Source organism: Oryx dammah, unplaced genomic scaffold (genome assembly GCF_014754425.2).
Source record: "Oryx dammah isolate SB20612 unplaced genomic scaffold, SCBI_Odam_1.1 HiC_scaffold_26, whole genome shotgun sequence".
NCBI lineage: Eukaryota > Metazoa > Chordata > Mammalia > Artiodactyla > Bovidae > Oryx > Oryx dammah.
The window spans coordinates 95848514-95870317 of NW_024070210.1; the positions used below are offsets into that span (position 1 = coordinate 95848514).

Below are 21804 nucleotides of genomic sequence, written 5' to 3' on the forward strand. Positions count from 1 at the left end.
CTGTCGCCCCCTTCTCTTCCCACCTTCAATCTTTCCCAGCATCAGGATCTTTTCTAATGAGTCAGTTCTTCATATCAGGTGGCCAAGGTATTGGAGTTTCAGCTTCAGCATCAGTCCTTCCAATGAATATTCAGGACTGATTTCCTTCAGGATGAACTGGTTGGATCTCCTTGCAGTCCAAGGGACTCTCCAGAGTCTTCTCTAACACCACAGTTTAAAAGCATCAATTTTTCAGCATTCAGCTTTCTTTATAGTCCAACTCTCACATCTATACATGACTACTGGAAAAACCATAGTTTTGACTAGACAGACCTTTGTTGGCAAAGTAATGTCTCCACTTTTTAGTATGCTAATTTGGTCATAGCTTTAGTTATGATAGTTTAGATCTTTAGTTAGATATTTTCGGGAACTGATTTCATGATCCAAATCCTTGCATCTCTTTGTATCTAGAAAATAACTAAATCCCTTCATAGTGACATCAGCTCCTCACGACTAGCAAAGCCTTTTGTAAAGTAAGTGCTTGATTGTATTGAACTCTTCCTTCACTAAAATCTTATATACTGACCTTCCACCATTGCCTCTTTGGAGCAGTCTCTCAGAGCTCTCTGATGTGCTGTCTCCCGAGCTGTAGTCCTCATTTTGCCCCCAATAAAACTTAACTTGCAACTCTTCAGTTGTGCATTTTTTAGTCGACATTATGATACGGTCTTTGTGTTTTGGTTTTTAGGGCATTAGGCATGGGGGGTCTTAGTTCCCCAATCAGAGATGGAACCCACACTCCCTGCCTTGGAGGACAAAGTTTCAACCAATGGACCCACTGGGGAAGTTCCAGACCAATTTTTAGATAAATAAAAGGTGAATTCAAAACAGATAGCTTGAAAGCACAGCCCACCCATCATCCGCCTCTGTAAATCCCTCCTCCACCATGATAAGGGCCCTGTTCACATGAAACTTCACACAATTTTCGGAAGAGCACACAGAACAGGGGCACGTTCAAACGTTTCACATCAGCTGGTTTGATGGGCTCCCAACGTCACAGTGACAAAACTGTAATTTTCAACAGGCCTATTTTGCTTTATTTGCTTTTTCCAACTTTACTACACTCTTACTTTCATGGGCTGAAAGGATTTGAGGCTCTGACAGCAGCCACTTCGGTTCCAAGACTCTGCTCTATGTAATGATAACCCTGAACTAGTTATGTGCCCTTGCTGAGTCTCAGTTTCCCCTTCTAGAAAATAATTCCACTAGCTCTGTTTCATTATTAATTGAGGCTTTATATTATTAGTAACTGAATTTAGCAATAAATGATCTGTGACTTCTCCTCTATTCCTTCTACTCTCACAAACTGTTCTTGATATAAATGAACTACAGAAGAATTCAAGGAGGGATAAATTACAGATTAGGGGTGAAGAGTTGGAAATCACTAATTACAAATGTGTCTAAAAAGGTTCCATCATTTTCCCATACAGCAGAAATTAAACATAACATTATAAATTTAAAAAAAAAAAGGGTTCCAGAGATCATAGGTGGCCAGAAGCTGAATATAAACCATGTTTGTCTCCCCAGTTAATTTTAAACTACCAGAAATTAGGGATTATTTTTCTTTTGTATGATTTTTTAAAACTTGGCAAAAATATGGGTTCACAGAAACTATTTTCTCAGCCTTGGAGTTACTATAAAGGAAGCTTGATATAAGTATATACAGAAGAATATGAAATATTTTGGTGGAGTTCGCCACATGCCACACTGGCATTTATTTGCTTTGTAGTATTGGTTGGTATCTGTAAAGGGGATGGGATAAACTTTAAAGAGGATGGGAGATATTCGAGTAACGAACAATACAGTAAAAAGAAAAAAATGAGCAGAGGATTCAGCAACCTGAGTTATGGCTCAGGACCTGCTGTGTAAACATAGTGGTGTAATGTTGGAAAAGCTGCTTACACTCTCTGAACATCCATGTCTGTAAAATGCGGGGATGGGACTAGATGAGTCTGTAAGTCCACTTACAGCTCTAAAACTGATTCCAACAGAGATAAAGACTCCAAAAGGAGAGAAAAAAGAGCCCATGAGGTGGCCGTGACTGAGCCATCTGGGGTGGTGACAAACAGTCCCCTCGGGAGTTTTCACACATGACCTTCAGAAGATCTATGAGCCTTCTGAAATAGCAGGATACTTTGTACAAATGGTGATCTGTCAGCATGAAGAGTCAATGTAAGGTGAGAAAGCACATTCAACTATGTAATACATGCTTATATATTTGGAAAGCCAACACATGCCTGTAGTTTTTGTAATGGAAACTATAGAAAATACAGCTTGGTAACATCTTTTCTGCTGCCATGACTTCCCAAAACACTCACATCTCAAGGAGGTGGCAAGGTGGGGAGGAGGGAGAAACTCAGACTCTTCAAGGAGGTGGGAAAATTTCATGCTCACCCAAAGGAGCTGCAGGTTCAAAAAGACTAGGAGACACAAGTTTAGGGAGTCACTGCATTAACAAATCCATCAAGCGAGTCCTTCCAATTCCGTGATTAAGGTCTCCAGAGAAGTGAAATAAAAGAAAAACACTTGGGTTTTACTCAATTATTTCCCTCCCTGGTTTCATACAAACAAACAAAAAGGGGGAAAACCCTACAACATAGAGCCATTCTGGCTAATTCTTAACTGCAAAGGTCAGTGCCAGCCAGCACCACACACAATCTTAGGTGTGTGGTTATGCCGCATTAGGACCCAAGGTTGATATTTATTTCCCTTCTCTCTCTGCTTCAGATTCAAGCAACCCTGTGAAGATATCCTGGTCTCAGAAAATAGAACCTCCACCACCCTCTCCTCCCTGCAAATGTTACTGAACCATGTAATTATGGTGCCTGTGAAGTCTGGGTTTAGAGTGGTCAGCTGGGGAGAGAGTTAATTTTGGAGAATTTATCTCCCAGTGGCTCAGTATTGCAAAGCCACTCTCCTGCCCTCTTGTATAGCCAGAGAATTGTGGACTCACAATTGTGTTCTTATGCTGGAAAAAGTCTTAGCAGGCAAGACACGCAACGCCCTTGGGGATTCATCTACTCTCATAGAAAACACACCCATTCAGTACAGTATTTCACTCCAAATTATTTCATGAACGCTGTCTGCCTACAGCTCTAGTTAAGAAGTGCTAAATAACATGGCTGGTTAAAGATTAAATAAGATGCTCTGGAGCATTTTCCCCCAGCCCTGATTTTTTTTTTTTTTTAAACACAGTAACAACATTCAGAAACCAGAATGTTTAGTAAAGACAGATGGTACACCACTGGACTGTGGTTGAAGGATTGGCCCATGAATCATGTTTGTTTATTACTTATGTAATACGATCTTAAAACTGAAGGTTCCACCAGACGACAAAACATAATAGATGTAAAATTCCAAAGAAAGGTGCCAAACCATGTTATGAAGATTTTGAAAGTAAATGGCCTCAAGAACCTCCGAGCCAATCTTGGGATTCTCAGCTACACTGAGGACACAGAAGAAGGGTCAGGGAACAGACAAGAGTGATCAGAGAAAAGATTCCTTGATGGGGAGGGACATTGTGTTGCCAAGTCGTCCTGCATTCAGGCAGCTACTCTTTAAGCCTGAGCTAGGCAGAAAAAAATCCCTCAGAGAGCAGAGAAAGTGCTTCCCAAGGCTGAGAGACTTAGAGTGTGTGTGTGAGTGTGTGTGTGTGTGTGTGTGTGTGTGGAGTTTCTCAGTCATGTCCAACTCTTTGGAACCCCATGAACTGCAGCCCACCAGGCCCCTCTGTCCATGGAATTCTCCAAGCAAGAATACTAGAGTGGGTTGCTATTCCCTTTTCCAGGGGATGTTCCCAACCCAGGGATTGAACCCAGGTCTCCTGCATTGCAGGTGGATTCTTTACCCCCCAGGAAAGCCCTGAGAGAGGGACTAATTCACTCTTGAGAAAGCTGAGATTGACACTGGCTGGAGTCAAACTCCTATCAGGTAGGAATCTATACCGACTGTTTTGGAGGCAAACCCAGGAGAGTGTTGTTGTCTGCCACCCACATCAGCCTCGGAAAAGGGATGTATGAGTGTTCCTTGGAAGAGCTGTGGTCCCTGACACACACAGTGAGCCAGTATGAAAACTGCCTGGGTTCTGTCCAATAGAGCCACTTGGAGGAGTTTGAAGAGGCATTACTGTGTGTCTAGGGCCTGAGGAAGGAGTCCCAAGTGACCATCAGAACAGAGAAATAAGAGAAGCATGCTGCAGGGACAAGAGAACTGTAGGAGAAAAAGAAACAGTGCGAAAGCTCTGAAGAGTCTGGGAACATGACATCTCAAGGGAAAAAAGCATCTGCTAGACCAGAGTGAGAGCAAACAAGGAGAGGCCTGGTTTGAGTGAGAGCTGCTCCATGCGTTGCCTCTTCCCGTCTTCCTCCCAGGACCTGGTGGGGTTGAAACAACAGCTCTCAGGACGGAGGTGGGGGACTCAAAATAGGAGGTGGAGGGAAGGAAGGACCACCGCTCTCTTTCTCACCGCAGGCTTCCATCCTGAAGTCAGCCCAGGCTCCGAGATGTAAGGTTGGAGAGAGAAAAAGGGAGATTTAATAGTGACTAAAGTTCAGCGTTTTGAGTATCATCCAAGACTGGATTTTCTAAGTTTTTTGCATCTGGATAATGACTGTAACTTAGTGAACATAGATCTTCTGTTACTTAAGAATTAGTAGACAATTATGGGTTGCTAGAGCATTCATCAGAGGAGGCAATGGCACCCCACTCCAGTGCTCTTGCCTGGAAAATCCCATGGGTGGAGGAGCCTGGTGGGCCACAGTCCGTGGGGTCGCTGAGTCAGACATGACTGAGCAACTTTACTTTCACTTTTCACTTTCATGCATTGGAGAAGGAAATGGCAACCCACTCCAGTGTTCTTGCCTGGAGAATCCCAGGGACGGCGGGGCCTTGGTGGGCTGCAGTCCATGGGGTCGCACAGAGTCGGACACGACTGAGGCGACTTAGCAGCAGCAGCAGAGCATTCATGCGGGGCTTCCCCCACGGCTCAGTGCGAAAGAATCCACCTGTAATACAGGAGGCACAAAAGATGTGGGTTCAATCCCTGGGTCAGGAAGATCCCCTGGAGAAGGAAACAGCAATCCACTCAAGTATTCTTGCCAGGAAAATTCCATGGATAGAGGAGCCTGGCGGGGCTACATTTCACGGGGTCACAAAAAGTCAGAAATGATTGAGGATACCTGCATTTTCATATATATAATATTAGAGGATTCAGGCAGGAGATAAAACTGTAACGAGAAAGTGAGAGAAAAATGACTGCATTTTTGCTGAAATATGAGGTATGCTTTTTCAATATGCTAGTTACACTTGTTTTCAAAAATACAAGCTCTAAAACCCTGCAGAGTAAACCATCTCCCAGAGAAAACAACTCAGCCACAGAAAATACATGGGTTTAACACCTCTATAAGATAATGAACTGACCTCTTTTCTCTGTGACACCAACGATATCATGTGCCTGGCACTTGTCTTGAGACTTTTAAATTCTTCCCTAATATTACTCAGTTTCTCTCTTGTGTGTCACACCCTGAGGACTGTGCCAGATTTCTTAGCATAAAAAGCAACTGGAGTCTTTTTCAATTCACTGTTCACTCTTTAATAAGACACCTGCACAAAATGATGGATTTTGATCATGCTATCCTCATCTTAATTTGTCCAAATAAAGATCTTAATTTTCTATTGTGAAGGCAGCCATGAAATTAAAAGATGCTTGCTTGCTCCTTGGAAGAAAAGCAATGACAAAACTAGACAGCATATTAAAAAGTAGAGACATTACTTTGCCTACAAAGGTCTGTAGAGTCAAGCTATGGTTTTTTCAGTTGTATGGATATGAGAGCTAGGCAATAAAAAAGAGTGAGCACCGAAGAATCCATGCCTTCTAACTGTGGTGCTGGAGAAGACTCTTGACAGTCCTTTGGACTGCAAGGAGATCAAATCAGTTAATTCTAAAGGAAATCAGTCCTGGATATTCATTGGAAGGACTGAAGCTGAAGCTGAAACTCCAATACTTTGGCCACCTGATGTGAAGAACTGACTCATTTGAAAAGGCCCTGATGCTGGGAAAGACTGAAGGCAGGAGAAAGGGACAGCAGAGGAAGGGATGGTTGGATGGCATCACCGACTCAATGCACATGAGTTTGAGCAAACTTCGGGAGACGGTGAAGGACAGGGAAGCCTGGCGTGTTGCAGTCCATGGGATCAGGAAGAGTTGGACATGACTAAGCAACTGAACAACAACGCATTTGTAGTTAAAAACCATCCCACAAAGAAGCTCCAGGCCCAGGTGGCTTCATTGGTGAAAAGCAATGAAGCATTTAACAAAGAAATAATACCAATCCTACATAAATTTTTCCAGAAAATTAAAGGAATACCTCCAAATTTATTATTTGAAGCCAGTGTTACTCTGATGCCAAAACCAGACAAAGACATTGCAAGGAAAAAAGGCAACATAAAAACCACAAGTCTACATGTCTCATGAGCAAAGACAAAAATCATAAGCAGAAGTTTAATAAACTGCAACAAAGCATACAAAGGATAATACATCAAGACCAAGTGGGATTTGTCACAGCAGTAGAAAGTTAGTTTAATATTAGAAAGTCAATCAGTCAGCGTAATTTACCATATTAACAAATTTAAAAAGAAAAATCATATGATTATCTCAGTGAGCAAATCTTATACAGAGGAATAAAAATTAAAGTTTCTAGACTTCTCTTCAGAAATTATTCATAAGTCAATGAAGTAACATCCTTAAACTGCTGAAATTAAAAACAAAAACCTGCCAATTTAGAATTCTATACTGAGCAAAAATATCTTTCAAAAATGAAGGAAAAATAAGACATTTTCAGACAGACACAAACCAAGAGAATTTATCACCAGTACACCTAAACTTGAAGAAATATTAAAGCCTTCTGGGTGGAAGCAAAATAATACAACATGGAAACTGAAATGTACACAAAGGAATGAAGAGCCCTGGAGATGGTATATATGTAAGTAAATAAAAAGAATGTTTTTCTTTTGTAAAAATTTATCTTAAAGCAATTTACTGTTTAAAGGAAAAGCAGTAACAGTATATGGTGGGGTTTATAACCTATGTAAAAGTAAACTGTGTAGCAGCTATATCCCAAAGTAGAGGATGGGTAAAATGAAAGGATATGCTTCTAAGATTGATACATAATATGAGAAGTAATTTTATTTGACTTTAGCCTGTGTTAAGTTCGGGACACATATTATAAACCTTAGAGCAATCCTCTTTCCCTAATTCCCACCTCAACCACATACAAAAGGACATAACTAATCAGCTGAGTTAATATTAAATGGAATACTAAAAACTGCTTAATGCAAAAAAAAGAGAAAAACAGAATTAAAAAACAGTTTAGACAATAAAGAGCAAATAGCAAGATAGTTGATTTAAGTCCAATCAACTCAATAACTACATCAAATGCAAACAGTCTAAACACCCCAATTATAGGGCAGAGATTGTCAGACTTTAAGACCCAGGAGAAGGAAATGGCAATCCACTCCAGTATTCTTGCCTGGAAAAGTCCATGGAGAGAGGAGCCTGGCGGGCTGCAGTCCATGGGGTTACATGACTGAGCATGCGTGCAGAGGGTGGAGGGAGAGGGGTTGGTAACAACAAAGTGGTAGAATTAAAAAAACAAAAAAAGGACCCAATACTAGGTTTTGATAATAAATTCATTTTTATTATTAAGACACATATAGGTTAAAAGTAAAACTTTAGAAAAAGATGTATCATGTAAATAGTAAAGAAAGCTGGAACGGGAATACAGGAAGATCACTGGTATATGGCCCATGTAGGGCACATTCTCTCAAAAGTGCCATGAGCAGATTAAGCAAGGGTTGTCATTTCTAACGTAGATTTGACCTTCAGATTTTTTTCAAACAAAAGGGGGCTATTTTCTTCACAGTAAACTTAAAAGATTTTATTTGTTAAAAACAAGATAACAGATGCGGAAACAGTGGAAACAGTGTCAGACTTTATTTTGGGGGGCTCCAAAATCACTGCAGATGGTGACCGTAGCCATGAAATTAAAAGACGCTTACTCCTTGGAAGAAAAGTTATGACACACCTAGATAGTATATTCAAAAGCAGAGACATTACTTTGCCGACTAAGGTCCGTCTAGTCCAGGCTATGGTTTTTCCTGTGGTCATGTATGGATGTGAGAATTGGACTGTGAAGAAGGCTGAGCGCCGAAGAATTGATGCTTTTGAACTGTGGTGTTGGAGAAGACTCCTGGGAGTCCCTTGGACTGCAAGGAGATCCAACCAGTCCATTCTAAAGGAGATTGGCCCTCGGATTTCTTTGGAAGGAATGATGCTAAAGCTGAAACTCCAGTACTTTGGCCACCTCATGCAAAGAGTTGATTCATTGGAAAAGATTCTGATGCTGGGAGGGATTGGGGGCAGAAGGAGAAGGGGACGACAGAGGATGAGATGGCTGGATGGCATCACGGACTCAATGGACGTGAGTCTGAGTGAACTCCGGGAGTTGGTGATGGAGAGGGAGGCCTGGCGTGCTGCGATTCATGGGGTCGCAAAGAGTGGGACACAACTGAGCGACTGAACTGAACTGAACTGAACAGGTCCCAAATGGAGTCACTGTCCTATGCCCACATTACCTTGAATACTTAATTATAGTCTCAGCCTCTCCCAGGAATGGAATTTTAAACCATTCAGCCTGAAATTACCCTAGTTATCACTAGTGAGGTTATGCGTCTGATAGACCCTAGCTGATACCTGGAGAAAGATGACCTTGCCGTAAACAGTCAGCTCTTTGCCAGTATCACTTCTCTGTGCTGCCCACTTCTGCCAGTACACCTTTCATTCTTTAGCGCTCCTGCGGGCACTTCTCTATCTGCCAGATGGGATACTGCCTGATTTATGCATCACTGAATAAAGCCACTAACATCTTTACATTTATGTAGTTGAATTATGCTCTTTAAACACATTTAAGCCCTCTCAATCTACTTATGCTAATAAGGAGATGGCTCTTGTACTGTCATGGTTTTAAACTGCTTTTCATGGAGTTAGATTCCACGCTTCTCATGTCCACCCTATCCTAACATAAATCTTGCACACAGTAAATGAAGAGATACATATTTATAATTCTCATAACTAGTAATGGCAAAGGGTGTATATTTATTAATTGGAATTAGTGATTATGGGCAAGCATCTCAGGGAAGGCCAAGTTCATCTTCAAGAGGTATAAGTGGAACATGGTCCCCTAATATTCTCAATACTGCTGTAGCCAATTTTACCCTCAGAAAGACATTTTAGAAAAGACCAGTTTACATCTTTAAAACAGCCAAACACAACCTGTTAGCCATTCTGTAGTCCAAGGCCATTTGAGTGACTCATACTTACCAGGAAAGAAAAGAATATGTTTTTTATTTTAATTTTCATAATATGTCTGCTATCAGATGGCTAAGTAAAGCTTCATGAGCTGAGAAACTGGCATTTAGCCTAAGTATTCTCTGCAATAGGTTCCAAAGGTCAGAAGAAACTGGTATGAAATATTGTTTTATGGAGAAGAATGGTTTAGAAAGCTTGGATGAGTCCAAACGTTATAAGCTCTACTTATTCATGTTGGAGGAAACCTTTATTTTACACGAAGGGAACTAACTGTTGAAATTTACTTACCAAAACTCAGATATGTACAGCAATCTTGTCCTATGACTTCATACTCTGGGACCCCTATACTCAAAGTTGGTAGAGGCAAAAAATGCAAGTTTGCCAATTAGAGGTTACTCATTGTTACTGATTTTAAAACAGTCTTGTTTGCAGGGACAGTCATTCAAAATCCAAATTACCTTCCAGGGATCTTTTATTTCCTAAGTACATGAGAACTAAGATGCTTTCTCCTACACCCGAATGTCAGCAGAGAAAGAGGAGATCTCTTGAAAGGAGAGGACTTCTTGGATTTACCATACTGGTTTAACTGCATTCTCTTGACTGGTATGACTTGTAAACAATTCCTTCAGGACAGTCAAGGTCCAGTAGTTCTCACTGATAGCATGGTGCTCATTTGGGCTCTTGCTCACAAGGCTAGTCCTCTGAGCCTGGCTGCAGCTCCCTCTAGAAGTTTGTGCACACCTTGCACAACCACTCCACAGCATTCACTGCAACACAGTTACTTTGATCCCTGGCATGGTGGCCCCTCTTTAGCTCCCTAGTCAATATCCTTATCCCATGTAAAAAATTCTACATCCCCTCAGGTCTCAAATAAATCGCAAAGATAACTTGCACAATCCAGGGCCCATTGGCCTAAGCCATTTCTAGTATAGAAATTAGATGCCACATTGACTGCCAACCATGCTCACCATAAAGGGAGGAAGAAGGGTCTTGCTCTGAGATCTTCCTCAGGTGTCCTTTTGCTAATTTTGCTGGATGCTCCATTATCCATTACGTTCTGTCCTGTGACAGCTAATGATAATGTGTGACAAAATCCAACACCTGTTCACGATTAAAAGAAAAAAAGCAACCCAGAAATACTATGACTCAACAGGAACTTTTTCATCTTAATAAAGAGCACATATAAAAGGCTAAGGCTAAGTCACGTCAGTCGTGTCCGACTCTGCAACCCCATAGACGGCAGCCCACCAGGCTCCGCCATCCCTGGGATTCTCCAGGCAAGAACACTGGAGTAGGTTGCCATTTCCTTCTCCAATGCATGAAAGTGAAAAGTGGAAGTGAAGTCGCTCAGTCATGTCCGACCCTCAGCGACCCCATGGACTGCAGCCTTCCAGGCTCCTCCGTCCATGAGATTTTTCAGGGAAGAGTACTGGAGTGGGGTGCCATTGCCTTCTCTGGCACATACAAAAAGTTCCACCTAAAATCATACTTAATGGTAAAACGCTAAAAACTGGGAAAGAATCTCCAGTCTTTCCACTTTTATTCAACATAGTGCTGGAAATTTCAGCCAGCAAAGTAAGATAAGAATGGAAAAGAAATGGCATATGTATTGGAATGGTAGAAATAAAACTGCCTCTATAAGCAGATGATATGATGATCTATACAGAAAATCCTAAGAAATCTATTAAAAAAAAAAAAACTTCCTAGATATTTCAAGTGAGATCCCCAAGTCCTCTGATATAAGATAAGTACACAAAACTCAGCACTTCTATGTAGGAGAAACAGATACATGAAAACTAAAATTAAATGTACAATACTGTTTATAATTGTTCAAGTAAAAATAAATACTTAGGCAAAACTCTAACAAAACAGGTATAAGATTTATATGCTGAAAATAAAATGCTGATGAAATAAATTAAAGATTTAAATAAATGAACAGTTATTTCATGTTCACAGATTGGAAAACCCAACATAGTAAAGAAAAGCAGAAAAATAGAGGAAGACAAAAATAAGTATAAAGAACATGGGCAAAAAATAGAAAAAAGTAACACTTATGGTATATATTCATCCCATTATATCGATACCAGTATCAGAAATGAAAGAGGAGACATCACTGCAGAGCCTATGGACGTTAAATGGATAATAAGGAATGAACTGATTTATGCCCATAAATTTGATAATCTAGATGAAATGGACCAATTCCTAGAAAGAACCAAGCTACCAAAACTCATACAAGAAGAAACAATCTGAGAAAGCCTATATCTATTAAAGAAATTGAATCAATAATTAATAACCTTACAAAACAGAAATCACCAGGCCCAGATGGATTCACTGGTGAATTCTACCAACATCTAAGGAATATCAATTCTTTTACAATCATTTTCAGAGGACAGAAACAGAAGGAATACTTCTTAGCTCATTCTATGAGGCCAGCCTCTCCCTAACACCAAAATTAGAACAAAACATTATAAGAAAAGAAAACTACAGGCCAACAGCCCTCCTGAACACAGATGCAAAAACTCCTCAACAAAATATTAGCAAACCAAATCCAGCAAGGCATACAAAGACTTATGCTCCACAATCAAGTGAGATTTATCCCAGGTATGCAAGACTGCTTTCAACATTAAAAAAATCTATTGGTATAATGCATCACATCAACAGACAGAAAAATCACATGATCACCACTTTATAGAGGCAAAGAAAGCATTTGCTGAATTCCAACACCCATTTATAACTAAATTTCTCAGTAAAGTAGGAATAGAGGGGGACTGCCTAATTTGATGAAGTCAAAGTGTTAGTTACTCAGTCCTAAAAATCTACAGCTAAGAGCACAATTAATGGTGAGAGTTTGAAGTTTTCCACTAAGATCAGGGACAAGACATGGATGTTTTGCCACTTTTCAACACTGTACAGGAGGTCATTACAAGTGCAATGAGTCAAGGAAAGGACATAAAAGGTGTATTCATTGGGAAGGAAGAAATAAAACACTCTTATTTGCAGATTACATCATAATCTGGGTTTTCTACAAATCCAAAAGAATTTACAAAATCCTCCTGTAACTAATAAGCAGTTATAGAAAATTTGCAGGATACAAGGTTAATACACAAAAGTCAATTTGTTTCCTATATACCAACAATAAAAAAAAATGGAATGTGAAATTAAAAACACAATACCACTTACACTGAAAAAGTAAAAGTGTTAAGTCACTCAGTCCCTATGGACTGTAGCCCATCAGGCTCCTTTGTCCATGGAATTTTCCAAGCAAGAATAGTGGAGTGAGTAGCCATTCCCTTCTCCAAGGGATCTTTCTGACCCAGGGACTGAACCTGGGTCTCCAGCATTGCAGGCAGATTCTTTATTGTGTGAGTCACCAGGGAAGCCCAGCTATTTACATTAGTGCTCCTAAAAATGAAATACTTAGGTATAAATCTAACAAAATATGTATAAGATCTAGGTAGAGAAAAAAATGGAAACCTCTGATGTGTGAAATTTTAAAAAGAACTAAACAAATTAAACAAATTCATATTCACAGATTTGAAGACAATATTATCAGCATATCAGTTCTTCCCAACTTGATCTATACATTCAATGCAATCCCAACTCAAATCCTAGCAAGTTAAGAACAAACTGATTCTAAGGTTTACAGTGAGATGCAAAAACAAACAAAACCTCAGAATACTCAACACAATGCTGAAGGAAAATAACAAAGTTGTAAAATTTATACTACCTGATATTAAGACTTACTTTAAAGCTACAATAATCAAGACAGTGTGGTACTGACAAAAGAACAGACAAATAGGCCAAGGGCATAAAATAGCCCAGAAGTAGAAACAAAAATACTTCTAAATATTTCTGGGCTTTCTAAAATAGAGAGCCCAGAAATAGACCCACATAAATATAGTCAACTAACCTTTGGCAAAGAGCAAAGATAAAACCACGGAGCAAAGAAAACCTCTTACTAGACAACCACACTCCAAAAAAGAGAATCTAGACTCAGGCCTTACACCCTTCATAAAAACTGACTCACAGTGTTCATAGATCTAGATGTAAAATGTAAAATTATAAAACTCCTAGAAGGTAACACCGAAGAAAATCTAAATGACCCTGGGTATGGTGATGACTTTTAAGATACTACACCAAGTACAAGATCCATGAAAGAAATAACTGATAAGCTGGACTTCTCCTGGTGGCTCAGAGGTTAAAGTATCTGCCTCCAATGCGGGAGACCTGGGTTCGATCCCTGGGTCGGGAAGATCCCCTGGAGAAGGAAATGGCAATCCACTCCAGTATTCTTGCCTGGAGAATCCCATGGACGGAGAAGCCTAGTAGGTTACAGTCCACCGGGTCACAAAGAGTCGGACATGACTGAGCGACTTCACCTTTCACCTTTCACTAAAAGTAAAAAACTTCTGTTCTGTGAAAGGCAATATAAAGAGAATAAGAGGACAAGTCACAGACTGGCAGTATTTGCAAAAGACACATCTGAAAAAGGACTGTTATCCAAAATCTACATAGAACTCCTGAAAATTCAACAATAAAAAAACAAGGGGGAATTCCCTGATGGTCCAAATGCTTAGGACTCACTTGCACTGACTTGGCCTCGTTTCCATTCCTGGTTGGGGAACTAAGGTCCTGCAAGCTTCTCAGCGAAGTCCCTCCCACACCCAAGGAAGAAAAAGAAAACAATTCCATTCTATGTCTGTGTAACTGAATCACTTTGCTGTACTGCAGAAATTAATACAGCATTGTAAATAAACTATACTTGAATAAAATAAATTTTAGAAAGGAAACAAAAAACTCAGTTAAAAAATGAGCCAAAGACTTCAACAGATAACTCACCAAAGAAAGTCTACAGAGAAGCATAGGAAAGGGTGCTTTACCTCATATGCCATCAGGGAAACGTAAATGAAAACAACGAGATACTAGAAAATAGGCCAAAATCCAGAACACTGGTGCATCAGATGCTGACAAGAATATGGGGCAAAAGAAACTCTCACTGCTGTTGGGAATACAGACTGCTACCTCCACTCTGGAAGACAGTTTGGCAGTGTCTTACAAAATTAAACACATGCTTACCATGCTGCTGCTGCTGCTGCTGCTAAGCCGCATCAGTCATGTCCGACTCTGTGCGACCCCATAGACGGCAGCCCACCAGGCTCCCCCGTCCCTGGGATTCTTCAGGCAAGAACACTGGAGTGGGTTGCCATTTCCTTCTCCAATGCATGAAAGTGAAAAGTGAAAGTGAAGTCGCTCAGTCGTGTCCGACTCTTAGCGACCCCATGGACTTCGGCCCACCAGGCTCCTCCTCCGTGGGATTTTCCAGGCAAGAGTGCTGGAGTGGGGTGCCGTTGCCTTCTCCGCATGCTTACCATATGACCCAACAATTATGCACCTTGGTATTTACTTAAAGGAGTTGAAAATGTATGTCTACACAAAAACCTGGCCATAGAGTTCATAAGAGTTTCTTTTTCGTGATTGCCAAACTTGGAAGCAGACAAGATGTCCTTCTGTAAGTCAATGGATAAATAAACTGTGGTACATCCAGACAACAGAATATTATTCAGCACTAAAAAGAAAGGAGCTACTGAGGCATGAAAAGACATGGAGGAACCTTAAATGCATCCTGCTAAGTGAAAGAAGCTATGCTGAAAAGCTGATATACTGTAGGATTCCAACTATGTGACATATGGAAAAGGCAGGACTATGAAGGCAATGAGAAGATCTGTGGTTGCTGGGCAGAGTGGATGGTGGGCAGATGAACAGGCAGAGAACAGGATTTTCAGAGCAGTGAAAACACTCTGTATGATAATATAATGATGGATATGTCATATATTAGATCAGACATATAGCATGCACACCACCGAAAGTGAACCCCAAGGTAAACTATGCATTTCTATAGATGCAACCTTAGTTTAAAAAAAAAGTGTCACTTTAATGATTGCCTGATCATGGCAATCTCCCCTCCCCAAGGGGAGGGCGGGGAGAAGGCAATGGCAACCCACTCCAGTACTCTTGCCTGGAGAATCCCAGGGACGGGGGAGCCTGGTGGGCTGCCGTCTATGGGCACAGAGTCAGCCACCACTGAAGTGACTTAGCAGCAGCAGCAGATCATGGGGGGAGGCTATGCATGTGTTGGGGCAGGGGATAGATGAAGAATTTCTATACTTCCCTCTAAATTTTGTTCTAAACCTAAAACTTCTCTTAAAAAAAAAAGTATCTCTCTTAAAAAAAAAGAATTCTTAGACATGACACCAAAAGCATGTTCTATTAAACATTTTTGATAAACTGGACTTCTTTAAAATTAAAACTTTTTGCTCTCTGAAAGACCTTGCTAAGAAGATTAAGAGACAAGCTACAGACTAGGAGAATGATATTTGTAAGCCATATATCTCACATTGGACTCAGATGTAGAATATATAAAGAAATAACAGAACTCAACAGTAAAGAAACAAAATTCAATTAGAAAATGGACAAAAGATGCAAAAAGCCATTTCACTGAAATGATGTAAAGATGGCAAATAAGCATGAAAAGATGATTATCTGCAGCAATTGCTAAAAAATACAAATTTCCAGACCCTCACTCAAAACTCACTGCTCTAGAAATTTTTGCTTTTGAAATTTTTAAATGGTCAAAAATACACATAACATAAAATTCACCATCTTAACCATTTTAAAGTATAGCACTGAGTGGTGTTAAGTACATTCACATTGTTGTACAACCAGTCTCCAGAATTCTCATCTTGCAAAACTAAGATTCTATATTCATCAAACAAAAACTCTCCATGCCACCAGCCCCTAGCAACTACCATTCTACTTTATGATTGTATAAATCTGACTGTTCTAGGTCCTTATATAATGTCCTCAGGATTCATCTGTGTAGTAGCATGGGTCAGAATTTCCTTCCTTTTTAAGGCTGAAAAATATTTCATTGTGAGTATATACCACATTTTGTTTCTTCCCTTCATCCATAAATTGATACTTGGGTTCCTTCTACCTTATATAGCTCCTGTGAAAACAGTTGCTATGAACATCATCATACTGGTCTGGCATTTTTGAGGGTGTACCCCTGGAATCTGCATGTTTAACAAGCTCCTCTGGGGCTTCTGATGCACCTGGAAGTGTGAACCACACTGCAATGCAAGATTTCCCAAAGCATAGAAGGAGAAAATTTTTTGGTAACCCTCAGACACATTATTACATAGATCAGGCTCACACATGATAAAGTCAGTCCTTTTTCAGTTTTACGAATCATTCTGATTTGGTCAAGAGAAAGCATTGGCTTGGTGTTATTTGTCTTGAACAACTAATTCTAATTTCCCTTTCTAACAAAGAGACAACAGTCTTCCTATTCCAAGCCTTCAGATCCTTCAGCAGGCAATAATAATAGGTTGAACATATTAACAATGTTCTGTTTTGTTGTATATGTGCCTATTCTTTCTGTAAATTTCAAGTGGGTTTTCATCTATAATAATGATACAGAGTGGCTTCAATAAATCTATTTAACATTTATGCTTAAATCAAGAAACTTTTTAAGCAAATAATACGGCCAGAGATGGGCTTCCCTGGTGGCTCAGCAGTAAAGAATCTGCCTGCAATGCAGCAGGAGATACAGGTTGGATCCCTGGGTGGGGAAGATCGCCTGGAGGAGGAAGGCAAGGCAAACCCACTCCAGTATTCTTGCCTGGGAAATCTCGTAGACTGCGGAGCCTGGTGGGCTACCGTCCATGGGGTCACAAAGAGTCAGCTATGACTGAAGAGACAGCACACACCGCCAGAGTTATGTGAATACAGCAAAATCTGAACACATCAGATGCCAGCCAATGAAGCTTGGGAAATACTGCTTAGAGGGACGTTAACGTTTGGATCTTGCTCTCAACCTTCCACACGTGGAAGACGCACCTGTCCAAGGCATCCAGTAGATGGATCCTATGGCACAGACGTAAAGTCACCTGTCAAATAAAGGCTGAGAATGAGGAGAAGGCATCCCCAGCAACTTCTGAAGCTAGAAAATCGTTCCCTAAACTTTACAAGTGTCAAATAGTGATGCTCTCTGTATTTCCTGGATTGACTTTCTGTCTTTCCTTGTGTGTGTGTGTGTGTGTGTGTTCACTAAGCTGCTTCAGTCGAGTCAGACTCTTTGTGACCCCATGGGCTGTAGTCCACCAGGCTCCTCTGTTCATGGGATTCTCCAAGCAAGAACACTGGAGTGGCTTGCCATGCCCTCCTCCCAGGGGTTTTCCTGACCTAGGGAAAGAAGCTGCATCTCTCTTCCCTTAGAGTTGAGTAAAATTATTTAAAAACATTAGCCTGTCTGGACTGTGATAAGAGACCATCTAGGAGCAGAAGTAAGCATGTCCCAACCACTGTGACTGGAATTAGAGACACCCAAGAAAAATGTGAAGACAGTAGGCAACTTCTTCACATGTAGAAATAGTCTTAGAATTTTATCCACCAGTAACGTGGCAGGTTTCATGCTTAGATAACAGGAGCCTGTGCCTAATAATAACACCCGAGCTAATGATAGTGGCCACCACTACATAGCTTATATACCAGTCAGGATCCCCCTTTTCCATTCAACTCTCACATTCTAAAGGCTGACAGTTATTATGTCTATTCCACGAATGAGGCAACTCAGAGAGGTGAAGAGACTAGCTCAAGTCACACAGTTAAGACTCAAGCCTGCTGGGCTTCCAAACTCTGCCCCATCACAAGTCATCGTTTTGTTCAGGTTCTTTGTGACCTTCGCTTCAAGCGCAACTGCAGGTTTCTTTTCTTCCTGGTTTCAGAGGCAGAGACTCAAGAACAACTTCCAGGCAACTGCTCCTCCCAGATGCCAGAGTCCCGGAGCCCCACCTATAGGTCTATGAACATCTGTAGGACTTCATTAAATTTTCTGCTTATTTGAATTTGAATGCTCTCAAAATACGGTTTCTAGTTACTGCTAGAGCTGGCAGCACAAGAGAAAAATGAAAAGGGGCTTTCCTTTCCTGTGTCTGCTAGGGTCGTTTGTCCTGGCCATAGCCTCATGAAGACAGGAGGAAGGAAGAGAGTGGTGAACAGCTGAAAATTTACTGACAGCAGAAAATACTGGCAGATAGGTGTGTAAAAAGCAACCCCTTTTCAGTTATTTCAAAAGGTTTCCAGAGCCCCCGTAAGTACGGGAACGCATGACCCTCAGGAGAAACTTCAAAACTTTTCCTCGAGCACGGATGCATTTTTAAGGAAAAATCAAGCATGCTGTCCTAAAAAACAAAATTTACAGATTACACACCCACCTAGGCCAGCTTGTTAAACTTATTTTAAACCCTCGAAGTTTTGAAAATAGTTCAGAAGATTTAGGGGGTAATTTAGCGGGTTTCTTTCCCTCAGAGAACATCTGAGAACATTTTCTTTAATAATAAAAGGGAAAGTACATGCAGTTGTATAAACCGCAAATGCTCCACGAGTACGTGAGTGAAGCAGGAGCTCACAAGTTTGAAAAAAATCAGTTTCCCTGGTGCTTGCTTGAGGTCAGTGATGTGGTCCCAGAGCGTGGCAAGAGGCAATTCTTGAGCTGGAAACATTCCGTGTGGGAGACACTATCGCAGAAGAGTGTAAGAGAACACATGTACACTCTGTGGGCTTGCAGGCGCAGAGGGGAAGTCCCCGTAATTGCTTTTACTTTTCTTGAACGCTGGCACAGAGCCGGTCAAAGAGCAGGCGATGTCCGCTGCTCACCAGCAAAACGACTCGCACGGCCGGGCAGGGGTGGGAGGGCAGGAATGAAAGGTGATTCTGAAGTTCTGGGAGAACCTTGGCAAAAAAAAGAAAAAGCGATGACACAAACAGCCCGGACGTGTGTCTCTGTTGCAAGAGCAGCAGTTAGGGCGCCTCCAGTTAACAGAGGCAGAGCAGGAAAAGCGTAGAAGGACGCTAAAGAGGAAGAGCCTCAAGTTGAAGTTGAAGCTCCGAGCTTCAACTCTAACGCCGGCGGATCACCCGAGGACCTCCGTTAAAATGCATATTCGGATCCCCTTGGGCGATGTTGGGCCCACGCGTCTGCGTTTCTGACAAGCTCCCAGTCTGTACACCTATCGCTGGTCCGTGGACCAAACTTTGAGTAGCAAGGGGTTTACTCATTGCCGTGAGCATAATCTGGGTTAGAGAACGTCCTGAATTAGAGGTAAAGGGGTTCTCTGAAGAGAACAAGAAAATTAAAAGGGACAACGATAGGAACAATCTGGATGGGCAAGGATGGGGGCTGAAACCTGGCCGGAAGAAGCACCACCGTCTCCAAAGCCTTTTATTCCGAGCAGTTTCTGGAGGGATGGGAGGAAGGAGGCGCTCACCCTCTGACTCTAGAAGAAAACGTCGCGAGGGCTGGGCTGGCGATCTTTGCGAAGGGCCAAGAGATGCGCCCCGAGGCAGCTAGACCCGCAGCCTGCGCGGGGGCCCTCGAGCCAGGGATCGAAGAGGCCTAGGCCGGTCTGCCCTTACCTGCGCTCACCCTGGTCCGTGTAGAGGTTAAGGAAGAGGCCCTCCCTGGTGTCCTGGCTCACTGGGCCGGAGAAGCGGAGCCGCAGCTCATAGAGGCTCCCGGGCTGCAGGGCTTCTCCGAGCTCCAGCACCAGGTACTGCATGTCCACCGCGAACCACATCTCCACTACAGATAACCGGCCCGCGGTGGCGTCTCCAGCGTCCGGGGACAGGGGTCCGTGCACCTCCGCGCTCTCACAGTCCAGGAAGAGGCTGTGTAGTAGCAGCCGCGCGGTGGCCGCGGTGCAGCGCACCGTGATGTTCACGCGGCCAGTGAAGCGCAACGCCGACGCCGAGAAGTCGTCCGGCCGCAGCCGGGGCCACAGCTCCAGCTCGTAGTGCAGCGGAACGAGCCAGGGCGGCAGGCGCAGCTGGTCCCAGGGGCCCGGAGGTCGCCAGTTGGGCTGGGTGGCCGCCGCGTCGGGCTCCGGAGTGGGGCCGGGCTGCGAGGTCGGCTCCTGCTTGCCGGGGAGGGAGGGCGCGGCAGCCGGAGCCCCACGGTCCCGAAGCTCCGACGGCGGGACGCGCGCGCAGTGGCCGTACAGCGAGGCGAGCACGGCCAGCGCCAGCAGGAGCGCGGCGGCCAGCCCCGCCAGCAGCAGGGCTACGGCGCGGCTCACGTAGAAGCCGGACCTGGAAGGGGGTCCCATGGCCGCGGCCCAGGGTTGGGGAGACGTGAGCGTTCAGACCCCCGGGCCCGAGCGCTCAGTGATGGGACCCCTGCCCCTCCTCTCGAGCACCGTCCCTCCCTCCTCCTCGAGGACACACGAGAGAGTGGTTGGGACCACAGCTTCCCCTCCCAGCTAATCGGATCCAGGTCCTCTGCCCACCCACCCTCCGCCCCCTGCCAGGGCCGGGGGAGGAGGCGGACGCGCGCAAAGAAGCGCGCGCGCCTCTTGGAGTCCGCAGCGAAAGACGCCGCAGAAGAGGCTTTTAGAATCCGCGCGGTCGGACCAGATTGGAAAGGGGGCATCTCTGACGGGGGTATCTGGATTCATGGGATTTGTTGAGGCTGCCCCGGTGTGGTACCGAGTGCTGTCGCAAAAGAGACAGTTACAGAGGGTCCTCAGTTCCCTGACAGTAGTGATGCGCTTCGGGCTGCACACCTGCCGCCCCCCACCTGGGGATTCTAGAGCTAGGCGCCGAGGTAGCGACTTAAGGACCGGGACTTTGGAGGATACGCTCTGAGATGATCCTCCAAGAGACAGTCCCTCAGTCTGAACTAACTTCCGGAACCAAATTTTTGGCCCTAAATTAGCTTTCTAGATAAGTTCGGGACTCACGCGGTCCAGGCAACAAGTGCGAGGTTGGAAACAAAGTCCAGGGTGTCCCGGAGCCTCTTCCCAGCTTGGGAAGTGGGGCGGGAAGAGGGGACAACAAACAGACGAACGAGCGTGGCGTCTGCGTCTCCAGGTGAAGGCTGCTTTCCTTCGGGAAGAAACCAGGCGTAAAGCTGTGTCTTGGCTCTGCAACTGCCAGTGATGGGCTTTCAGTACTGGAGCTCGGACTGGCTCCTCACACCCTGCCTGGGGCAAGAGGGCGCCCTGCTTTCAAAACCCACTGGTTTCAAGTACAGGGAACGGCACAGTCCAGCGGTTAGCCTTTCCACTTGAAAGCAGCCGGCTGGAACTCGTTTCCAGGCGGTGCTTTGGTCAGTGAGGTCTTTGGCGTCCTGGGCATCTGTTTGCTATTTACCAGATGCTTCCGGGGGAGTTCGCGTGCTGTTAGCCGGGTTCCCACCTACGTGCCGCACTCGAGTGAACTGGGAAGACCCAGGAGGCGCTGGGGAAGAGTGGGGAGAGGTGGGTGAAGATTCTGCTCCGGACATACCCCATCTTTAGACTCCTTCAGTGTTTTTGTGTTTTCAGAATGAAGAGAATTTTTTT

At 43.3% G+C, this 21804-nt stretch overlaps 1 protein-coding gene across 1 annotated transcript in view; it reads right to left on the reverse strand.

Moving 5' to 3' along the window:
- Nucleotides 1-20568, reverse strand: part of LOC120853622 (aminopeptidase Q-like) — a 70011-nt gene extending 49443 nt beyond the window's left edge. Inside the window, exon 1 of the mRNA XM_040227589.1 lies at nt 19880-20568. Within this exon, the coding sequence (XP_040083523.1) occupies nt 19880-20568 (689 nt within the window). The remainder of the gene's footprint in view (nt 1-19879) is intronic.
- Nucleotides 20569-21804: the final 1236 nt, after the last annotated feature.